Genomic DNA, 22382 nt, shown 5'->3' on the forward strand with positions numbered 1-22382 from the left:
TATGATTGGAATAGACGATTTTCATGAATTAGAGCCTTTACTTTTGTACGCAGAGCCACGCCGCGGGTTTATTTATCCCAAGGAACCGGGTAATGATGTGATTGTCGTCAAAGCGGGAGATTTGATACGGATGGCGTGTCCTGGAGGCAGAGTTTTAATTTCGCACAGTAGAATAAAATTACTCGAGAGCGCACTGTTCGAGTGCGTTAGTGATAAAACATTTTCGTTGACATACGAGCACAGGAAAGGTCCGTTTTTTGAAATTTACTGTGAGAAATATCCACAGCACGTTATACGTCGGACTTTTCATGCGTGCGGCGTCGGATTTATTGGGGAAATCGGATTTTCTATTAAAATAGACGAGTTAGTTGGTATTGAAAAAAAAAAAAAAAAATAAGAATTTATTGAGTATAATAAAATAAAATAAAATTTTTGTATTTTTTCAATGCGTGCAGCCACGAAGAATTTGTCACATTAATCGATTTTTGTCATGATGAAAATATTAGTCATACGATTTATGCTCATACGGAAATACCGGCAACTATTGACTCTGCTGAGATCTTAATTCCCCGACCCTCGTTTATCAAAGGAGAATTTTTCCGAGGAATCAGCATGGACACTATTTACAATAGATTTTTTCAACAGGAAACATTTGAGCAAATTTTGAAAAGCAGAAAACTTGCTAGTCGGTACATTCATAATACCGGTACTTTTTTTTTTGTGTAAATAAATTTTTTTCATGATACCAGCATCGAAACTTGAAGTTTCAGTGTCTCTACAGCCCGTCGAAAAAAGCCGATGCGGCAAACAACTGATAGCGAATTCGTAATTCAAAAATACCTTCATACAGCGGGTAGGAACATCCGCGTTTTCTGCCCAGTGTCAGTTATATTTAATGTTCATTTGCAGCCTTATTACTCTCATTTGTTTACTTGTCACTTCAGTTTACTCATTTCATTTTTTAAGAAACAGTTTTAATTAACCAAATAAAATTAAACTGTAAAAAGAGCGGTGTTAAAAATGGACTCATTTTAACTCCGCCCGGTGTTAAAATAAAATTAAACCGGTGTTAAAAATACCGGTGTTAAATCGGGGTACCCGGTGTAAAAGCGGAGTAATACCGGTGTAAAAGCGGGGTAACTGGTGTAAAAACGGAGTAATACCGGTGTAAAAGCAGGGTAAAATGCGTCCGCTTGGAGTATTAACTTTAAAGATTATAAAACACAAAAAATGTCAGTTCTTTATGAAAATTAATAAAAAATCTCATTTATTAACAAGTATAGTGATCGAGTTAGTAAGAATATTCACTAAATAAAATATTTTAACACCGGTAAAGAATATTTACACCGGCAGCGGTGTTATTTTAACACCGGAGAATTTTTTTTAACACCGGTACAGAATATTTACACCGGCGGCGGCGTTATTTTCACACCGCTTTCAGGGGTAAATTTAACACCGATAATTTTAACACCTACACCGCTTGGACTTACTCCGGTGATTTTTTACAGTGTACTACACTGTAAAAAGAGCGGTGTTAAAAATGGACTCGTTTTAACTCCGCCCGGTGTAAAAATGAAATTACACTGGTGTAGGAGGAGTAATACACCGGTGTTAAAAATACCGGTGTTAAATCGGGGTAACTGGTGTAAAATCGGAGTAAAACCGGTGTAAAAGTGGGGTAACAGGTGTAAAAATGGAGTAATGTCGGTGTAAAAGCGGGGTAAATTGCGTCCGCTTGGAGTATTAACTTTAAAGATTATAAAAGACAAAAAATGTCAGTTCTTTATGAAAATTAATAAAAAATATCATTTATCAACTAGTATAGTGATCGAGTAAGTAAAAATATTCACAAAGTAAAATATTTTAACACCCGTAAAGAATATCTACACCGGTGGCGGCGTTATTTTAACACCGGTACAGAATATTTATACCGGTGGCGGCGTTATTTTAACACCGCTTTCGGGGGTAAATTTAACACCGATAATTTTAACACCTACACCGTTTGGACTTACCCCGGTGATTTTTTACAGTGTACAAAATGAGTGAAAATAATATTTTTGTCTTATTTACTATCTAATAAGTGACTGTAAAACATATTCCTCATTCTCTAACAGTTCTCCTTATCATCGGCTTGAAATTAACTTGTTTCTTACTGGCTGCTGACACTGAATCTTGGTTCCGATGCAGATTATCATGAAAAATCTAGTGTGTGACTCAGGATAAAACACGATTTCAGACTGCGGGTGATGTCAGTCAACTTCACCCTGCTCTGAAATCGTTTTGTTTCATCCCTTGCCACACAATATACTATGAAAATAATTTCAAGTTTAAAATTTAAAATTTTGTTTAAGGAAATTATTTTTTGTCACGAGGGCATTTAATTGCAAAAAATGATTTTATATATGGGGCCCAACAACGTGCGACATTTTATTACGTCAATACAGTGCCCATGTGGCAAAATGTTAATGACGGTAATTGGAAACAGATTGAAATAAGTGTGCGTAATTACGCGAGCGAAAGAAATTGTAATCTTGAAGTATGGACCGGATCACTTGGAGTTCTCGAGCTTCGAGATGTTAATGGAAGAAATAAAAAAATTTACTTGGAATATCAGGAAAATGAGAGATTGGCTATTCCAGTACCAAAATTACTATTCAAAGTTGTTTATAACAGAAAAAATAAAGCTGGGATTGTTTTTATCACAATAAATAATCCTCATTTGAATCGTTTGACAAGAAAATATATTGTATGTAATGACGTATGCGCTGAAATAAATTTCGTAAACTGGGACATGAGACGTGATCGCGGGTACAGTTACTGCTGTCGCGTTGATGATTTCCGAAATGCGTTCCCGGATCTTCCGGAATTCACCACGCACAGATTGTTGAGTTGAAAAACTATATTTTTATTTTACGCAGTGTGTTATTGAACTGTCCGTACTCAAGTGCATTTAAATATTAACAAATAATAATAATAAAAATTTTTTATTATAAATAATTAGTATTTTAAAATGCAAATTGATCATTGTTCTTTGGCTATAAAGTCATGATTCAAATAAATATTAATTAGTTTGTCTACGGGTCATTGCTTCGTTAATGATCCGCGCGGTTGAATAATCAATTGATGATAACAGAAACTTAACCAAGTTAATGACCGAAATAATCCCTGTCACATTCTAATATTTTTTACTTATATAGAGGAGAGGGGGCATAATGGGCCCCCCAAAATTTTTGTTCAATTTAAGTGATTCAAAAATACGGAACCCTTGTAAAGTGTTTGAGATTGTGGTTTACTTTTGACTCATCTAATTAGAAGTTTTCTAAATTTAAATTTGGTTTTTAGACTAGAAAAAGTAAAAAGGGTAAAAAAAGTCAAATATTAAAACTTTTTATGGGGGCCCATTTTGTCCCAAATTTAAAGATTTTTAATTTTCAACGAACGCGGCAAATTAAAACTAAAAACATGGTAAGGGACTAGAAAGAAGTAAAACAAGTGGGAACCACTGAAGATATAAGCCCGTTTTTCTTAAGGGGCCCATTCCCCCCCCCCCTCTTCCCTATATTGCTTCTAATACAATTAAGCTCGTAATATTACTTAAATAATTGCAGCAAATTAATTTTCAATGCAGATAATCATAAAAAAACTATCGAGTGTCACGGAACGAAACACGATATCAGTCTTGTGGTGGCAGCGCTCGCCTTCGGCTCCAGTTAACCTCTCGTCTAAAATCGTCTTGTTTCATTCCTTGCCACCCACTATACGGTTTAAATTTAAAATAAATTGCAGAGGAGAGTTTGAACGAGGATCAGGCAGGAAAAAATCTGACAAATTTAATTGATTTGTTGTCTGATTATAATTATTGGTGAGCAATGTATAAACACGGATAATATTTTACATATTTTTCACAAACCATTTAAGTAAAATTAAATTTTTTAACAATAAATCTTTCATATTCACTCACTATTTTAATTAATAATTTTTTGCACAAGAAATTTAAAATTTTTAAACTTTACTAAAAAAAATAAAGAAATTCCGTAAATTGGTAACGAGTTTGTAAGAATTTCTGACATATCATTAACTTTAAACTGAGTTTTTTATTCTATGTGATAAAATTCTTAAACTACTTATTAAATACACGGGATTCGTAATAAATATTTTAAATATTTTCTTTTCAAAGTGAACTTGTCTCATGATTGAGAGACGAATTTTCAAATTTAATATCATCAATAAAATCGATTACTATTTACATGACAAATACTCATCGGGTATTTAAAATATTGAGGTGATTACGTTAAATATTTAACGATTCCATCGGAACACAGGCACGTGACTATTAAATGTCTTACAGTACGTACTAACTAAATTACATAAATAAATATAGCGATTTATTTTTAATTATACAGTTGACTGTTTCGCGGCTTAGTTATATTAATCAACAATTTTCAAGTGCAATATTATACTATATAGATACGTTAAATAATATGTCCTGTTACCGATTGAGCGGTTTCGGTAACAAGGCGGCGTTTGGCGGCTCAAGCCCAAGGCGAGCGCTGCCACCACATAAGTATACAAATTATCTCTCAGTAGCATGCGATATTTTTTGTATCGAATGCAACAAAATGTTGTTTTTATTGTCTAGAGAGCGCTTAGAACACGTGTAATATTTTTTCATACCCATATTAATTACTATATTGCTAATTACATTGGCATATTTATGTACAAATTGGCAACATTAGACTTTTTTTTTGTGATCACGTTAAAAGATCCGGGTTCATATTATCCGCGCACTAAATGTACACTTATGATATTAATATACAATTGGATATTTATATTATTTATGAACAGAAAAAAAAAATTTCTTAGCACAAGAATATTTTGCACTATGAATAGAAGACAAAAATTTTCTGAGGACTGGAAAAAAATTATTGTGCCAAGAAATCCTTTACAGTCGAACTCCATTAACTTGGATCCATTATTTCGGAACTTCCCCTCAATCTTGACCCCTATTATGAGTTACGCTGTCTCCTAATCGATGCTACACATCTGTGTGTGTGTATATTTATGTATGCATCATTAATGTAGATGTAAGAGCGCATGCGTATAGTTTGCTTTTTACGGGAGAAGGGGCATCCGTTAACTCGGAAATTTCTGCCCCTCCGTAGATTAATTATCCGTTAATGGAGTTCGACTGTAATTAAATGGACGAAAAAAAAAAACAAATCCGGATGATTCGTCGCGAATAAAATGATCCCGGATCTTTTATGGTATAACTAATTTCTGTGCATGTGTCACAAAATTTTATATTGCACTAATAAATCACAGTATCTATTTAACGTCTTATTTATATTACGATTTTTTATTTTATTTACAAATCGATATTTATTTTTTGAGTCATGTTTATTTTTTTTTTTTTTTAAATAAAAAATAGATGAAATTTTTCGTTATCAAATAAGTGAACGAAAAGACTGCAATTAAATAAAATATTATCAACGTAACAATTATATAAAAAAAATCTTTAAAGAGAAATTATTTTTAAATAAATAAATTAAATATCTATAATTTAATGGCATTTAATAACTTATTAACCAACCACTTATTAATTAATCAACGCGACTAGAATTATTTATTACTATCGAAATAATTTAACTTCATCTATTGTCGTGGATTGCAATCACATTATAATTATTCTTGTACTTAATTACTTTTTTTATGTAAAAATTATAAGTAAAAAACAATTTTTTTTGCTAAATTTTGTTTCTTCCCATGACTTTTTTGCGGCTTAGATTTTCGATTGCCGTTAATTGAATTCGTGATGATTAACCCGTCAGCACTCCCGTGATTTTTAGTGTCTCGCTTCCCTTATTAAGAAAAATGATTATCTCCATGCTAAGTGTATCTATATATAAATCATTTCAAATTGTTTTGAATCATTTCAAATCATTTTTCTTAATCAGAGTTGCGCGACAGCGATATCCTATAAGTTAAATAGTGTCCTGTATCAGCAGAATGCTTATAACGGGAGCGCTGACGAGTTCAAATTTACCATACGATTGTAATTAATGAGGAAAGATAAATTTTTGTGAATTTAATTAGATAATAATTAATACCTCAACAGAGTTAAAGGGAGAGCTAAACTACCAAAAGTTACGGCGGTGCCGAGTAGGGTGGGTGTTGTCAGCAGTTCTGATTGTGTTTTTCGTCACCGAAGTATGAAACTGATACAACATCTCCACCCACGTTGATTAAACATTGCCCCTGGAATATAACAAACTAGATAACGATTTTAACTCTTACAGTGTGTGTGTGCGCGTGTGTGGGAGAATGATGATCGTGGATGCTGGATATCAGGAATTGAAGATAAGTTACCCTTGCACCAAATATTCTTTAATAATTCATCGACCCCCACGCGGAAACTTTTAAATTTCTATTTCTACTTCGTCATATACAAGTTCGGTAGCTCCCTCACTTCTCAATCCTCAATAAATAAATAAAATTTTTAAACCGTAAAAAATTTCAGTTACGGAAGTTTCGATAAAAATATTTGTTTTACATGAAAAACATTTTTTGTACGTAAATATTTTATTTTTAAAAATAAAAACTCAAAATACTTGAGAGTTTAAATAATTCACAGATTAATTTTTAATTCCTCTGAATAAAAAATGGAAAAATGATTGAAGAAATTTTTTTTTAATAGCAATTTTATGTAAAATATACTAGAGTATTCACTTGGGGTATACATAATATATAATATATATGTATATATATTATTTAGTATTTATATTTCTATATCTTTATTCCTCGCGCACTGTTGAGTTTATTCGCGCGAGCGGGCGTGCGGAAAATTAGATCTTGAATTCATGAATGATCTTTATCGTGCAATACAATATCTATGTAGATAAGCAACATGTGGGCGTACATATGCAAGAACACGGATATTAATATTATTTATAGTTTATAATTACTAGTATCATTTAGTGATACTGTCATTTAAATTTTCCCGCTGTCTTGAATCATTTTGTCTTTTGCTCAAAATTATGTATGATAAATATTTTTCTTTTGATTATAAAGGGAAATTAGAAGCGAGTGCGATCAGTTTTACAACGGAGTTAAAATTATTGACCTGGAAACCGTGAATTTAATTTTTTTCATTAACGATTCCCGATAGAGACCTTGGACTTTATCAGTGTCAGTAAATATTTGAATTTAAATTTTAACGGACCAAATAACGGACAAAGAAAATAGAGGAATTTTATGTACTTTGTGAAATATAAGAATCTATTTAGTATTTTTCAAATCCCAAGGGATCAGGTTTGACCTTAAAGGATAAGGAGTAAGTGTGAAATTGAATAGTCTTTGGGACGAGTTGTCAAAGGAAAATTTTTTTGTGTAATTAAATAATTTATAAAATAATTTGATATTTTAAAGGCAAAGGAGTTAATGTATGTGTATAAGTATTAGGGTGATTCGTTTTGAACGACTATTTTTTTTTTCACTCCCACTTGAAAATATTGTTATAGACTTTGAAAAAAAAATTCCCTGCAAGTTTCAGCCCTTAATTTTAATTTTAAGTACTTTATATTTGATTTTGAAGTTTTCCCATTTAAAATACGTAGGAAAGTTGGGAATTTTTTTTTAATTCTCTATAACTCAGCCGCATTTTAAGTTATCGGGTCGCCGTTTGCGGCATTTTTTAGGCAATTTGATACTCTTTAAAAGTCTCCTTAATAGTTTTAGCCGGACTCTAATTGTTTTTTCTGTATTGGCACTGAACATAATTTTTTTAATAATAATTTGGGTTTTTAGTTGATATTAACTAAATAACGAAATTTACAGAAAAAGTACAGATAACGAATTTTTAGGAAATTTTATTCGCTACAAAAAAGGTCCTTTTAGTTAAGTGGTTCAAGTTCTTCGTTCACGTGATATAGGGATTTTAGTAATTTTGTAAATAAAATATTTGTCAAAAATCCATCAAATGCTATTTCATTTCAATTTCAAGTCAGTAAATAATTTTCCTTTCATTAATTTACCCAGTCATTAAAATCAGAAGGGGTCAAATTGATGAACTTCGGAAAAATTTTTGACAAATATTTTATTAACTTAAAAGATAACTTAAAATGCGGCTGAGTTATAGAGAATTAAAAAAAAAATCCCAACTTTCCTATGTATTTTAAATGGGAAAACTTCAAAATCAAATATAAAGTACTTAAAATTAAAATTAAGGGCTGAAACTTGCAGGGAATTTTTTTTTCAATGTCTATAACAATATTTTCAAGCGGGAGTGAAAAAAAAAAATAGTCGTTCAAAACGAATCACCCTGATAAGTATATATATAAAAATAATAAAGACTCACTTGATTCTTGTGTGGGCTGTGCAGGAGTACGCATTGCGTCATGAAGAAGGCGACCATGGCATTGCCACCCAATGCTGTAATATGAGCGCGAACGATTGCCAATACTTCGGTTATAAAACTATGAGTGAACCCACTTAGTCCACCGTTCTATTGACCGAAGGAAAGGAAGAATAGAATGAAAGTTTATTAGGACAAACTGATCAAGAGTTGATGAGTAGAAAAAAATAGTCATAGCTGATAAAAAAAAGTGTTGCGTTACCTCTCTGATTGACGTACTTTCTCTGATGAAGAAGAAATTTAAATTTCCTAAGTACCGCTCAATCCTCCCGCCCGGAAGATAAGACAAAGGCGTTATGTCTACTCCGTATCTTTCCTTCAAAGGAACCTGGAGAATTTTAAAAACTTTTCAATGACTTTAAATATCCAAGAGTTTGTCGTTTGTTGTAAATAATTAAAAGTTTAGAGGAAATAAAAAACTTTACATGTTTATGTCGATGCTGGCTGGGCACTCTGGCTCTGAACGGTGATCTGGGTCTTGATTTTTGTGCTTGATTGGCTACTGGCGATGAAACCGTCGCCGGTGTAATTAATTGATTGGCAGGCGAATCAGAGCTGGGGTTCTCTGCCTGGTCTTCGTCGAGATTGAATATCAAATCGTCTGCAAAAGCGCGTTGATGATAAATCCAAGGATTTTTATTTTTATTAAGTAAATTTAATAATTGGTCTGTTTAATTAAAGTTACCGTTTTTGGTTATTAAATCACGGCTGGTTGAGCTGTTGATTGCTTTACGCTTGTATTTATTTATTTTAACCGGCTCGCCGAGACCCAGAGCCATTCCGACGACCGAGACTTGGATTTCGTCTTGCTCAGCGATGGCCACTTTGAACTGCAGGTCACACAGAGCACAGGGTACCATCCGCCGCAATTTAAAAAATATCGTCCGGAGAATTTTGTTCAAGTGCGTCGACGGCATGGAAGTCAACTGAGTGTTTGGTATTCTAGTCCGGGAAATTTGTGTAAACATTTGTAAATTTCTTACTATTTCTAAATCTTCTAGTCCGGGAATAGTTTGAGTATTAACGACATTGAATCCTTCGGGAGCACTCTCTTCAATCAGTAAATTAATACGATCCATATCTTCAACGTCATCTATCTCAAGAATACACGCGTCCTTTGTACCCAAATCAAAGTCTGGTAATTCGTCTTCCGATTCATCAGTATCAGATGTTCCTATTGATCTTCCATTTTCTAAATCCTACAAACAAAAAAAAAAATTAAATAAAAATTAAAAAATTAATTTTTATTTAATTTAAAAATTGAACTTACGATTAACGGCTTAAGGCGATAAATTTCGCGGTTTTTTCTGGCGGTTTCAATTAAAGCTTTTTGCATTTCTACGACTTGTTCTTCTTTGTGCCAAGAATTACCCGATGCAATTTGCGGCACCGGCGGACTAGGCAATGCAGTTAAGAAAACCGCAGTACCAATCGCCACACCGATTACGAGCCGCTCCCCAATGTCTACTTGGACTTTCAAGCCAAAAACGGCATTCATCCCTTTCAATTTTAGCTTATTTATTAATAAACTGTGCAATTCATACTCTAAAAATGGCAAGCAGTCGGAAATTTCTTTAGCATTCAATTCACCCCGAACATCCCGTTTTATTTTACAAACAGTTGCTTCTATAAATACACCTCTTCCGGTAATTGGTATGTTCTCAGGCAATTCAATTGTTGTAAACAATACGTCAGGGACTTTCGCGCGCTTGCAAATGCCGCACTTTGACATTTGAACTTTGAGAGGTAGACTGCGACTGTTGTAAGGTAAATGACACAGACTGCATGCGCTGTGAAACGTCATTGACGGTATTTCATGATCATTGCTCTCGGAAATACGTTTTACACGACCGGTTGTTTGGATTTGTTGTCCGTTACTCAAGCAGTCATCTATTTTTTCATTTTTATTTGTCGACACTGATTTGTGCATATTTTTTTCAACTTCCCCGGTGTTTGTGATTGGCTGTTGGCTTTTGTTGAGCAAAATCTCTTGATCTTGGTTTGTATTGAGCAAATTTATTACTGCGGCAGTTCCAGAAGCATTTAGAACACACACGTCATCACTGTAAATTCAAATTTTATCATTTTTTAAATATTTTGTCATATTTTATTAATCATAAGAGGTCCTTCATAAAATACGTTATGGCAAATTTTACTTTTTTTGCCCTCCCATACGACATATGGAAATTAATAGGACACAAATTTCTGCATTTTAAAATATTAATTTTAAAAAACCAAGAGAAAAATTTTCAAAATTGATGAGCTGCGAATGTCACGTTTCCTGAGACTTTCCGATCCTCCTTGTCACAGTAAGCGACCCCTTCCCCATAAGTTCGAACGTATTTTATGAACGACCCCGAGAAAAAAATTTAAGAGGGGTCAGAACTTTTTTCTCTATCACACTCTGATCAACAAACGGTATTATCTTTGTTGCCCTTGCGCAGTAAATGGAAACTTTGCCCATATTTTTCTTTTAAACAAATGGATATTTTTAAAAAAGTGTAGAGGTGATAGAAAGTGAGTGAGGTACCAAAAAAATCGAGCGACAAAATCAAAACGTGGACTGCTAAATTAGAGTAATGCATCGAGCCTCGTTCTTACACTGTAAAAAGAGCGGTGTTAAAAATGGACTCATTTTAACTCCGCCCGGTGTAAAAATGAAATTACACCGGTGTAGGAGGAGTAATTCACCGGTGTTAAAAATACCGGTGTTAATTCGGGGTAGCCGGTGTAAAAGCGAAGTAAAATCGGTGTAAAAGCGTGGTAACCGGTGTAAAAACGGAGTAATTCCGGTGTAAAAGCAGGGTAAACTGCGTCCGCATGGAGTATTAACTTTAAAGATTATAAAACAAACAAAATATCAGTTCTTTATGAAAATTAATAAAAAATATCATTTATTAACAAGTATAGTGATCGAGTTAGTAAGAATATTCACTAAATAAAATATTTTAACACCGGTCAAGAATATTTACACCGGCAGCGGTGTTATTTTAACACCGGAGAATTTTTTTTAACACCGGTACAGAATATTTACACCGGCGGCGGCGTTGTTTTTACACCGCTTTCGGGGGTAAATTTAACACCGATAATTTTAATACCTACACCGCTTGGACTTACCCCGGAGATTTTTTACAGTGTAGTTTCGCGTTTAGAGATTAGAGGTTTAGTTTAAGAGAAAAGCTTTGAAAAAAATTACTATAGACCCTTAATGAATTATTAATTATAATTTTACCATATACTAATTTCTTCTTTGTAACCCAGGACAACATTGCAGCCCAAAGCACGAGCATGAGATCGCACTTCCATTCTTATTTCCGTCCACCAAGCATCGCGACCCTCTGGTTCTTCAAGATTGCTTATTCTATCAATTAATTTTACAGATCTTGCACTAACTAATCCCCCTTTAAATTTAGAAAAAAAAAACAAACATTTATTAATACGATTGAACTTAAAAAAAAAAATTGACACCTTGAAATATTAATTAAGTACCTAAATTCAACACAAAACCCGGGGGATAATGTTGCATAGTAATAAATGGATACTCCAGCATCTCCAAGGCATCTTGGTTCATTGTTCTGACGATCGCAGTCGAGGGTTTCATGTGGACAGTTGTTTTGTCATTGCAGACCAACGAATTACCTGGGGAAAAAAATTTTATTACTGACAGTAATACGTACTAGAATATTAATAATTGTCTGTACATCAATATCGTCTGTAAACATATAGACCAATGTTGCATTTTAAATTATAAATTAAATAAACAGTATAAGAATAATAAATAAGTACGACAATCAGTAGTTGGCATACGTGTGAGCTTGTAGTAAATTAATATCAATTATAGATGTAAACAAAGTCATAACATGCTAGAAATAATTTATTATTTAGTATTGTTAGTTATCAAAATAGATACAACTTAAAAAAATCCTGTAGTCATGCGGAGTAAGTTTAGATAGTTAATAATTATTTAACATTGACCCTAAAAGTCCTGGAGCATTTATTTATTTAATTATTGAGACATTGGTTTTGTAAGTACCCGGAAAAAATTTTATGAAATTTTACAAAATTGTTATCAAGATCCCAAGAAGTTATTGGTATGAAATTATATAAAATTTTATCAGAAACCAGAGATAATTTTCATAATATTTTGTGAAAGATAAAGACTTCAACTTCCTGAAATTTGATGTAATTTTATAAAATTTTAGACAAACTTTGATAGCCAAGTTGGCCGCAATTTGTCGACAGTCTACTGCCGTAACCTGTCGCCAAGTTGACCGCAAAAGTTGGTCTTTTCATAAGTTGATTGCAACTTTCCGAGAAACTTGTCGACAACTTTCAGCTTTTGTAACTGTTACCTACAAGTTGACTAGAAGTTTCTCAGAAAGTTGACAACAGATTGCGGCAGTAGATTGTCGCCAAGTTACTGGGAAACTTGTAGTCAACAGTAACAAAAGCTGAAAGTTGTCGACAATTCGTTGTCAAGTTGGTCGCAACTCATGTACACCAACTTTCTGATCAGAACTCTGGCCATCAGGGATCTCATAAAACTCTGTTAGAACCGTACGTAATGTAAAAGACCTAGTACCCGATCAGTAAAATTTAGTAAATATAGATCTATAAATACATGAGTGGCCGGGTACTGGGTCTCTTACCTTATTACCACTATAAAATTTTATAAAATTTAATGAAAAAATTTTTTTCCAAGTAAAGTAAAAGACCTAGTACCTGATCAGGGAACTAGTACCCGATTACTTATGTATTTGTAAATCTATATTGCACGCCTCGGAAGCGAAGCGGAGAGGTTGTGCTTTATAACCGACCTGTCAAGGTCACACGATTTCCACTCATTAAAGTGCATATATTTTTTTTCTATTACTCTTACACATTATGAAAAACACATCAATATAAAGCTGAAACACTAATAAATAATCCTGATACTTTTTTTAATTTGTCTAATATGTATTAATATAAAAAAAAGTTCATTAAAAAAAATTTATTGTGGACGTCCATTAGTCTGTGGTTCAAAAAAACGGCGTGGTACGGATATCTCGAGAACGACTTGACGAAACTACTTAATTTTTTTTTCAAAATTTTCAGAAATAAGCAAAGAAGGTTCCTTTCGAAAATCACTACTGTAGGCCTTCTCGTTTTTTTAAAAATAAATCATTACGGTTAAAACCGGCAATCTTACATGTAAACAAACACACACTGCCGCCATTTTTCATTAGGAATGTTCTCCTTATTTATTTTTTTTTTTACTTTTATTACCGTATATTTACCATGGAAATTTCTATGGGAAAAGAGCGGGATATTCAATCTTATTCGAAATTTAACTTTTAAAAAAAAACATAACATGAGCTTTCGAGGCGTGCACTTTTGGATTTTCCAAATTTTTTACTAAATATAGATATATATGTACAAATATATGTAGTGATCGGGTACTAGTTCCCTGATTAGACACTGGGTCTCTTACCTTAATTATAAAAAAAAAAATTTCAAGTGTAACTCGAGATAAAAGACGATTTCAGACTTGATGTGATAGCAGCGATGATAATTATTACTCTCATCTGAAATAGTCGTTTCATCTCTCGCCACTAGAGTTAACGTGAATAAATGATTCAGGTCTTCTAGGGTCATCAGAAGTTACCAAAATAAATATTAACGATTAAATAAATGTAAGGGATTAGTAAAAGTATAAAATAATAGAGGTAAGTGAGACGACATTTCACATAATGAATGATACATATCTTTTTTGTTCCCTGTATGGTACTCACGTTTGTGAAAGAATTTACAAAATCCTGGCAGGAGAAATAATGAGAATGGAACAGAAAAAAAAAACATAATTTCCCGATATGTCTTTTTTGTAATGGTAAAATGCAATGATAAGAAATAAAGGAGTATTATATCAAAGATGTTACAGAGGTGACTGAGGCACTAATACGTGCATTAGTTTCCCAATAATCTACAATTTATGTAATTAAATACTAAATAAGTGTTTTAAATTTTTGTGGACTAGGAAATGCCACCACCGTGGCCTCTTTCTCCTCTATTTACATCGACAGTAAATTCAATTAATAATAATAAATACAGTTCCTATTTAATTGAGGATTACTACGTTAAAAAAGTGACACTCCAGAAGCAGAATTTATTGCTGCACAAACTTGCTGGTGTCATACAAATCTATAATATATTTATCATAACTCTAAGTTGGATTACATAAAGTGGGATAGTACCTTTAGGAGTAATGCTGAGATCAGAGTCGCTGGATCGTCGATGGAGTGGAATTTTTCCAGTCGGTGAGCTGGTGATTTTAGTGCCAACAGACCCAGGGAGTCCTGATGCCGTCCCATGAACGGGACTTGTTGCCGGCTCGATCTGCTGCTGTTCTGGTCTAAGACAGACAGGCGGGCAAGGCACACACGGGTCAGTTAAATTAGCATTGTTAGTAATTTTAGTAATTGGCAAATGATTTTTATTACTCAATTTTCCTAGACTACCTTCGCTGTGGCTTTTATGGACAGATGGATCTATTTCTTCGGGGCTTAGTAACTTATTCATGCTAACATTTGATAGCTGGCTCTTGGGTGGAATTATTTCCATCGGTATGGACTCTACTTCATTGGGGTTAGGACTCATTATTTGAATTTTACTACTGCTAGGAAATTGTTTAGCTGCTATTTGATGCTGCGACTGCTGGGGATTTTCGTGCATTTGTTCGTCTAAATTCTCGATAATTGTCTGCGGCATTAATTTGTCTTTTGAATAAGTGCGCACTGGTTGATTGTTACTGTCAGTTAAGCACTGGGGGTTGTTAACACGCTGCAAATTATCGTGAAGCTCGAAAAATGAGGCAGTTTTTTTTAGGGAAACTATTGAAGGACTTGAGGGAGGTGACGACATGGTGGAGATATGAACGGCTGAGTGGCTGCCGTGGATCGTGGCCGAGTGGTTGTGATGATTGTGGTGATTGTGATGCGAATGATGGTGATGGTGGTGGTGGTGATGATGATGGTGATGCTGCTCGGGAGACCGGGACCTCGATGAGTGCCGATGGGATTTCGATTTGCGGATCGAGTCGGGCGAGGGAGTTGACGTGAAATTGACCCGGTCGCGACGACGCCTTTTGCTCCTCGTTGAGTCTCTGCGTTCGTGATGGTGATGATGGACCATCATTTTTGTGTCTATCGTTTTAATCAAGTCGAGCATCGCGCGGTGACGAAACTTGTGATAAAATTTTTCATTAAATTGCGCCATAAATACTTCGGGAACTTGGGTCTCGAATTTAAAAATCGGGTCGTGGGGATACGGACTGCGGACGTTGATGTCTTTGGTCTCAAACATCGGTACCTGGAGATGATTGGGGTCGCATCCTGATACTATTACCGGTGGGTTTATCACGAGCGATGATACAGAAGATTTTTTAATTATTTTTTCTACTGGAGTTTTAGGTTCCACGTGTGATTTTTCTTTTTCTTTCGGTGGCCCGCGATAAATTACTGTCTCTGTTCTTGATACTTTCTTTGATACTTTTTCTTTCTTCTCGCAAGGTTCCTTTGAGTCTAACGATCTCGAGTTAACTAAATATTTTTTGTAAGGTAAAGGACTAGGTAATGGACTCATTATTGTTTCTTCAAACTTTGCTTCAGGATTTATTATTTCGATTTCAAGTTTAGGCTTAGGTTTGGGTTCAAGTTCCAGTTTATTATTGACTTCTTCCAACTCAGGCTGAGAATTAATTTTTTCTTCTTCAAGTTTCAGTTTATCAGTAACTGGACTGCTGAGTTCATCATCATTTGGCATATCGATGACGACAGACTTTTCTGTAGCGTTAGGAATTTCGTTACTACTTTTCTCAATGGATTCAACAGCTGAGATGTCACTGGATTTTATCAAAGAACTGTCAGTTTCACTGTCCGAATCTGAATCAATCAGAGGCTGCAGTAAAGCTTCCATGTAAGGTTCGACTGATGCAAATGATTCAGGAGCAGGTAAAATAGACTCGCTTTTAGCACCCGCTGAAATAATTACCACACTTTCTTCCGTGGAATCAAAATGTTTTTGCTTTCCCAAAAGCTTCAATTTAAAACTCGGCGAAGTTTTCAACGTCGTCGGCGTGGGCTCGTTTGTAAGAATAGTATATTTGGGATCACTCTCAACAAATTCTGTTTCAGGAGTCGAGGGCGCTGATGTTATTAAAGGAGAGAAAGCTCCAGGTCCATCGTAATCGAGTATCAATCCCTCTGGCATCGAATCTTCGCGTTCTTTGTTCAACCTTTCAATGTCTTTATCATCTTTAACTTGATCAATAATCTCGTCTCCTTTCTCTTGCTCCTTTGTAGTAAAATTAAATATTTCCTCAGTCTCAGTACCTTTCAAAATATTATCCAGATCAACTTCAATATTTTTAACCCCAACAGTTTCAGTAACAGGGGAATCATCAAGAATATTATAATTAGTACTTGACTCCGAAGGATCATCGTCTTCAGACGTCGAAGTATCTGTTTCAGACGATGACAACATCAGTCTGCGTTTCTTATATTTGAAGGATTTTTTTTTCTTTACTTTATCGAACGCACTTACAGCCGTCTCTTCTTGTTCTTTTTCATCTGGCTTCAACTCATCAGCAGATTTAACTTCATCCTGACCCGGAGATTCAGCAGGACGATCAACGTCTTTGGTTAGCAAGTTAACTGGTGACGGAGTAGGAGTTTCGTGGTCTTCTCTGACACTATCGAGAGGGAATCCCGCGTGGACTGACCGAATCAGCATCGCGGCCATGCTGCCTTCGGAAAGAGTTTTCTTGTGAGTAAATTTTTTACGCCTTATCGACTGCCTGAAATCAGTGATCGAAGACCGCCCGGAATCAGACCCCACGACAGACCAAGTGCTGGAGTAGGTGCTGTCCTGATCACTCTCATCATCAAGAGAATCCGAGAGTTTGCTCTTCATTTGTATCACCCGCTTGGGCAGGTATTTTAAATTCTTTAGCCCGCGAGAAAACACAGACGTGCTCTCGCCGCGCATATCCTCCAATGCCAGCATCATTTTTATCGATGATTCTGTTATCAAGTCATCACATAATGACTGACTTGATGAAACTGAACTATTCTTACGTACACTCGGCACTGGACTATGTTGCAAAGACATTTGCCGCATTCTCATCGCGCTCGCTTTGAATTCCGATACTCTAACAGGCGGCCGTGGGTAAGCCGACACTTTGTCACGCTCGCGATCAGTCTTGGGAAATTTATTACCTACATGAGTCATCTGGAGTTTTATGTTTGGGAGATTCGAAGGACTTATGGGACTAAGATTAGGCGAGGAAGAAAGTAAAGGCAAATTATCGTCACTCTCGGAAAACTCTACATGATTTTTAAGTTGCACACACGCGAGGCTGCATGCAGGTCAGGACAGATAAAATTAAATATATTAATTTATGTTTTAACCAGAGAAAACTGTCAATAAATTTAATCTAAAACCATCTAATCTCAGTACTCAATTAATTAAACTTTCAATTGTAATTGTAATAAAATAGTAAAAACTCACTCATCGATGGTTGAAGTTTCGAACAACGACTGAGTGATATCCTGAACTTTTATCAACGTCACCGCAGTTCCAATTCCACGGGCAACGATTCCAGACTCTCCTTCTAGATCAAAATTCTGTACATACCTGTAAATATATCATTACTTCATATTTTTTTGCTTAGAAATGAATCTTTCAAGAAAAGCTGACTACGTATTACAATTCTAAAGTAAAAAACAAAATTATAGTTTTATTTACCCAATTACGGCATTCCCACCGAGATCCATGGCCTTCAATCCGATCTTTCTCTGAACTTCACCACTGAGTTTAAAAAATAAAGTCTGTCTCGCCTCATTCGATGCTCTAGGAGTACGAATTTTATCAATCCATTTATATTCCGGGTCGTCTGTGACCACCAACTCCTCGACGAACCCATGAATCACTTGGGCATGGTATCCATGCGGAACATTCGGCGCTAAAAGTAATCAAATCACCCGAATAAATAATTTCCGCTGCCAATAATTAACCCCACGAGAATAACTTACAATAGAAGAACTGAATTCCGCAGGACGACTGTTTGAATTTATTGAAATCAGAAAATAGTTCAACCTTGACAATGATATTTACTTCCCCTCTGATCCCGTGCATTGTGTCGTAGACTGGTATCCATCCAGTCATAACAGAACCTGCAAGCAGTTGCAATTAAAATTAGCAACGTCTCCAATAGGTCAATGTGCTGAAGATAAAAATAAATGACCTCCTTGAGCACCGGCACTAGTATTCATCGTAGCCTCTAGTGTCCATATGTTTTTGATTGTCAACGGGTGTCCTGGTAGCAACAGCGGATTCAAATTAAGATACACTCGGCCAATAGAATCATTTGCTGAGTAGGTGTCATGATCCATGAGCTTTATTTGCAGCGGCTCGTCTTGCAACTCGGCGTCATCAACTTCAAACCTGTACCACTCGGTGTTCCACTGAGGATTCAATGACTTCCTGCAGACATCTGTTTTGTACGTCGTATTACCAAACTTTATTTCGACGTAAGCATCTGTGGTGTCGCCAGATCTGTCCATAACTGGTAGGTTTCTTCCTGCCAGTATCTTTACTTTTATTTTTCCCGGCATTTTCTGATACTGTCATTCAACTAATCCTGTAAATAATTAATTTATTAATTTCAAATTCGAACCAGAGTTATGGAGGTGATGTTTGAAATCAAGAACTGGTGAAATAACTGGCGTAAAGTTATTTTTGTAACTAATATTCGAATATTTATTTTTAAAATTATCTATTTTAAAAATTTTTAGCATCAGTGACGTAGACCAATTGCGTAAATATAATAAAGTATAATGAATATATATTTTAATAGGTTAAAAACATGACAAACTTACTTGTAACCTCACTCGAGAATTCAAATATGTTTAGAAAAAATTATTTTTACCAAAAAAAATCACTTTGATTATCAGTCACTTTTTAATGAGCAGAACTATTGGGCGAGTGGCTTAAAATGACGGGGATAAATAATTATTTAGGGAAAAAATAAATTCGAATTTTAGGTACAGACATCAGCTGATTGTTATGATTAAAAATATTGCTGGTATCGCTCGCGTTTAGCTCGGGTGCTTGTCGGAAAATCAAGATATACAAATAAAAATAGAATCGAACAGACGCAGCGCCATCTTGAGGAAATTTTATTTGAATTTACGCGCTAAGAAAAACGGCCAATCAAAAGGCAGCTGGACTTCCCGCGAGCTTGATGCGCATCGTTGCCGCGCAGTCTCGGCTCAGCGTCAGAGTTGCCGATGATCTCAGAGGACGCGGACGTCCCTTTGTGTCGTGAGTTTTTTATTCGTTTTTGTGGGTTTTAATTGGTTTATATTTATAAATTTTGATAATATTAGTAATTTAATAATCCGGAAGTGATATATCTATTAATTTATCGGAATTAATCATGACTTTGTTACGAAATCAAACGGAAAAGAAAAGTGTACAGTGTGCGAGTTTATGAGTGTGAACGTAGCAGGTATGAGGCAAATTTCAAATTACGAATAAATGAATTAAACGATTAAAAATATAAAAATTGAAAAAATGCACATACTGATTTTGAAATTCTATGACTGTGCATTTTTTAAATTTTATTTGATTTACATTTAATTCACTTATTTTAAAATATTTAAAATTCTCAATTGTCAGCTACACACACTCATTGTAAGTCTTGGTGACGATGTCTAGTTAAGTTTGAAAAATAATTTTTTTTTTTTAATTTCAAAGTTTCGAGTCGAATATTAAGTTGTGTTAAGTGAAAGTGTTAGTGATAGTGATAAGAGTTCAATTGGTGGCAGAAAAAAATTCAAAAAAACTTTCTTAGAATTTTGGCTAAGTGGGTGAGTCATAAATTATTTTTTTGAATTTATTATTTTAAAATGTTTGAAATTATTGTGATAATCACGATACTTATCATTATCATTCATTGGTTACAATTTTTATTGATCCATTATTTTATATTACTTGACAAAATATAGCAGTTGAAATTTTAAAGCCTTTGTTGTAAATTCAATATAAAAAATAGAATCGAACAGACGCGTCGCCATCTTGTGGAAATTTAGTTGCATTCTCGCGCTAGGAAAGAATGGGTGTGAAGTAGCTGACAATTGACATTTTTTAAATTTTTAAATAATTGATTTAAATGTGAATCAAATAAAACTAAAAAAATGCGCATTTCTATAATTTGAAAATCAATCTGCGCATTTTTTTTATTTTTATGTTTTTAATTTTCTAAATCAGTTATTTGAATTTAAACTTTGCCTTACATCTGCTACGTTCACACTCATACTCATCAGGAAAGACAAATCAAATTGCAGCAAACTTCCCGCGAGCTCAATGCGCGTCGTTGCTACGCAGTCTTTGTTCAGATCGTCAGCTACCTCTCGTCTCTATGACGCGGACGTCTTATATTTTAAATTTATCTATTTCTACTGTTTGTGAGTCACATATTCAGTTTTTCCAGTGAAAGTTCTAGTGATTGTGTTAAAGTGGAAATTATAAGAATTTAATTGACGCAGAAAAAGTTTTACAAAACTTCAAGAAAGTTTCTGCGGAATGCCGAGTGAGTGAGTCCTAAATTATTTTTTGTTTTTTCATTTTACAAAAAGTTTTTGAATTTCCTATTTTAAAATATTCAAAAGTATCATGATAATTTTCATATTTACTTATAAAAAATTTTATTGACTGCCTCTAATTTTATATCGTCCGTACAAAAAAAGTACAGCAGTCGAATCTCGAAATGTTACAATCGATCTGCGCTTGCGCAACATTTATTCAAAAATTCGAGTTATCGACAAGCGGTAAGGTCGATACCTACCGGCATTTTTTTTCTAACCCTAAGGTGTTAAAGTGTAAAGTGTGTGTAAGCATTCACAAGCATTCATAACAAAAATATTATTCACTTTGTGATAACCTATGATATAAATATACGTCAGCAATGGAACAAAAAGGTAAGTCGGTTATCTATATATATTTAATAAACCAAATAAATTAATTACTAGTCCATGTAAATTTAAAAACACAATTTATTTCCAAAGTAAAATAGTTAATTAATATTCTGCAGAAGAGCAAGTTTTGTCTACACAAAAAAAACTTCAAGCGTCCCACGATCCCGGTTGGAACGATCCACCAAAATGGGCGTTCACTCCAACACCTGCTGGAAGTACACCAACAAAGAGGTTATTAAACAAACGTGTTGCATTTCCTTTGAATTCATCTGGAGGACCTGGAGCGAGTCAACCTGGCCGAGCGCCACCTCCAGTTCTCCCACCGTTTCTGCCCGAACCAGCACGTGGGGAACTTTTGGCGACTGCACCTCATGTTCCTAACATAGATCCTTCAACCATGAGAGCAGAACTTGAAAAAAGAGCGTTGGATTTCGATAAGCGGCAATGTCTACAAGACATTCTCTATAATTTCAAGATGGTCATTGATGACCAACCCAGTAGCTGTGATAAGATTGAGGAGGTCAGAAGACGTTTGGATATCATGAAGTCCATGTGGAAGGAAAATAAACTTCATGAAGACATGTATGAAAAAGTATTAATGTTATCTCGAGGTATTTAGTTGTTATTAATTAATTTATTTATTTTGTTAATTATTTAGCTAGTTGACTTACTAATTTATTTATTATTTTATTCTAGCACTAGCTCGTAAGGACATTGAAGAAGCTGATAAAATCCATGTTGATTTAATGACGAATTATCCGGCACACTGTACCGCGTGGATTTCTGCTATAAGATATTTGATTTTGGGATTGAAAGAAAAAAATTTAACTGCTCAGGATGATTCTACTGATAAGTCTGAACCTACGTTATCAAAACCTACGGATTTAAATTAAGTAAATAAATTATTAAGTTATGATACCGAATAAATATTTAAATAAAAAAGAACATGGTTTAAAAAA

The 22382-nt window shown here is 34.4% G+C and overlaps 3 protein-coding genes across 6 annotated transcripts; 2 read left to right on the forward strand and 1 right to left on the reverse strand.

The window, feature by feature from the left end:
- The first annotated feature begins 1 nt into the window (after position 1).
- LOC130663255 (uncharacterized) lies at positions 2 to 3767 on the forward strand. Its single transcript, XM_057462375.1, has 4 exons — positions 2 to 363; positions 456 to 706; positions 2352 to 3465; positions 3629 to 3767. Exons 1-3 carry the CDS (start codon positions 2 to 4, stop codon positions 2891 to 2893), a joined length of 1155 nt encoding a protein of 384 aa, XP_057318358.1. The 3' UTR covers positions 2894 to 3465; positions 3629 to 3767.
- A 1693-nt stretch (positions 3768 to 5460) lies between these two features.
- On the reverse strand, positions 5461 to 19564 carry LOC130678583 (uncharacterized). Of its 4 annotated transcripts, none has more exons than XM_057485889.1 (15): positions 19324 to 19564; positions 18690 to 19085; positions 18478 to 18618; positions 18191 to 18407; positions 17954 to 18079; positions 14641 to 17801; positions 14182 to 14205; positions 11900 to 12049; positions 11643 to 11811; positions 9681 to 10473; positions 9096 to 9609; positions 8836 to 9011; positions 8613 to 8738; positions 8354 to 8500; positions 5461 to 6255 (listed from the first exon to the last, which is right to left on the reverse strand). In XM_057485889.1, exons 2-15 carry the CDS (start codon positions 19057 to 19059, stop codon positions 6175 to 6177), a joined length of 6195 nt encoding a protein of 2064 aa, XP_057341872.1. In that variant the 5' UTR covers positions 19060 to 19085; positions 19324 to 19564; the 3' UTR covers positions 5461 to 6174. The 4 variants fall into 4 exon arrangements, with proteins under 4 accessions (XP_057341872.1, XP_057341871.1, XP_057341875.1 ...); XM_057485888.1 differs by having other exon boundaries at positions 5461 to 6270; XM_057485892.1 differs by lacking the exon at positions 14182 to 14205.
- A 1748-nt stretch (positions 19565 to 21312) lies between these two features.
- Positions 21313 to 22382, forward strand: LOC130662988 (steroid receptor RNA activator 1-like). Its single transcript, XM_057462000.1, has 3 exons — positions 21313 to 21426; positions 21540 to 22034; positions 22120 to 22382. Exons 1-3 carry the CDS (start codon positions 21414 to 21416, stop codon positions 22314 to 22316), a joined length of 705 nt encoding a protein of 234 aa, XP_057317983.1. The 5' UTR covers positions 21313 to 21413; the 3' UTR covers positions 22317 to 22382.

The sequence above is a fragment of the Microplitis mediator genome, chromosome 2 (assembly GCF_029852145.1).
Source record: "Microplitis mediator isolate UGA2020A chromosome 2, iyMicMedi2.1, whole genome shotgun sequence".
NCBI classification, from domain to species: domain Eukaryota; kingdom Metazoa; phylum Arthropoda; class Insecta; order Hymenoptera; family Braconidae; genus Microplitis; species Microplitis mediator.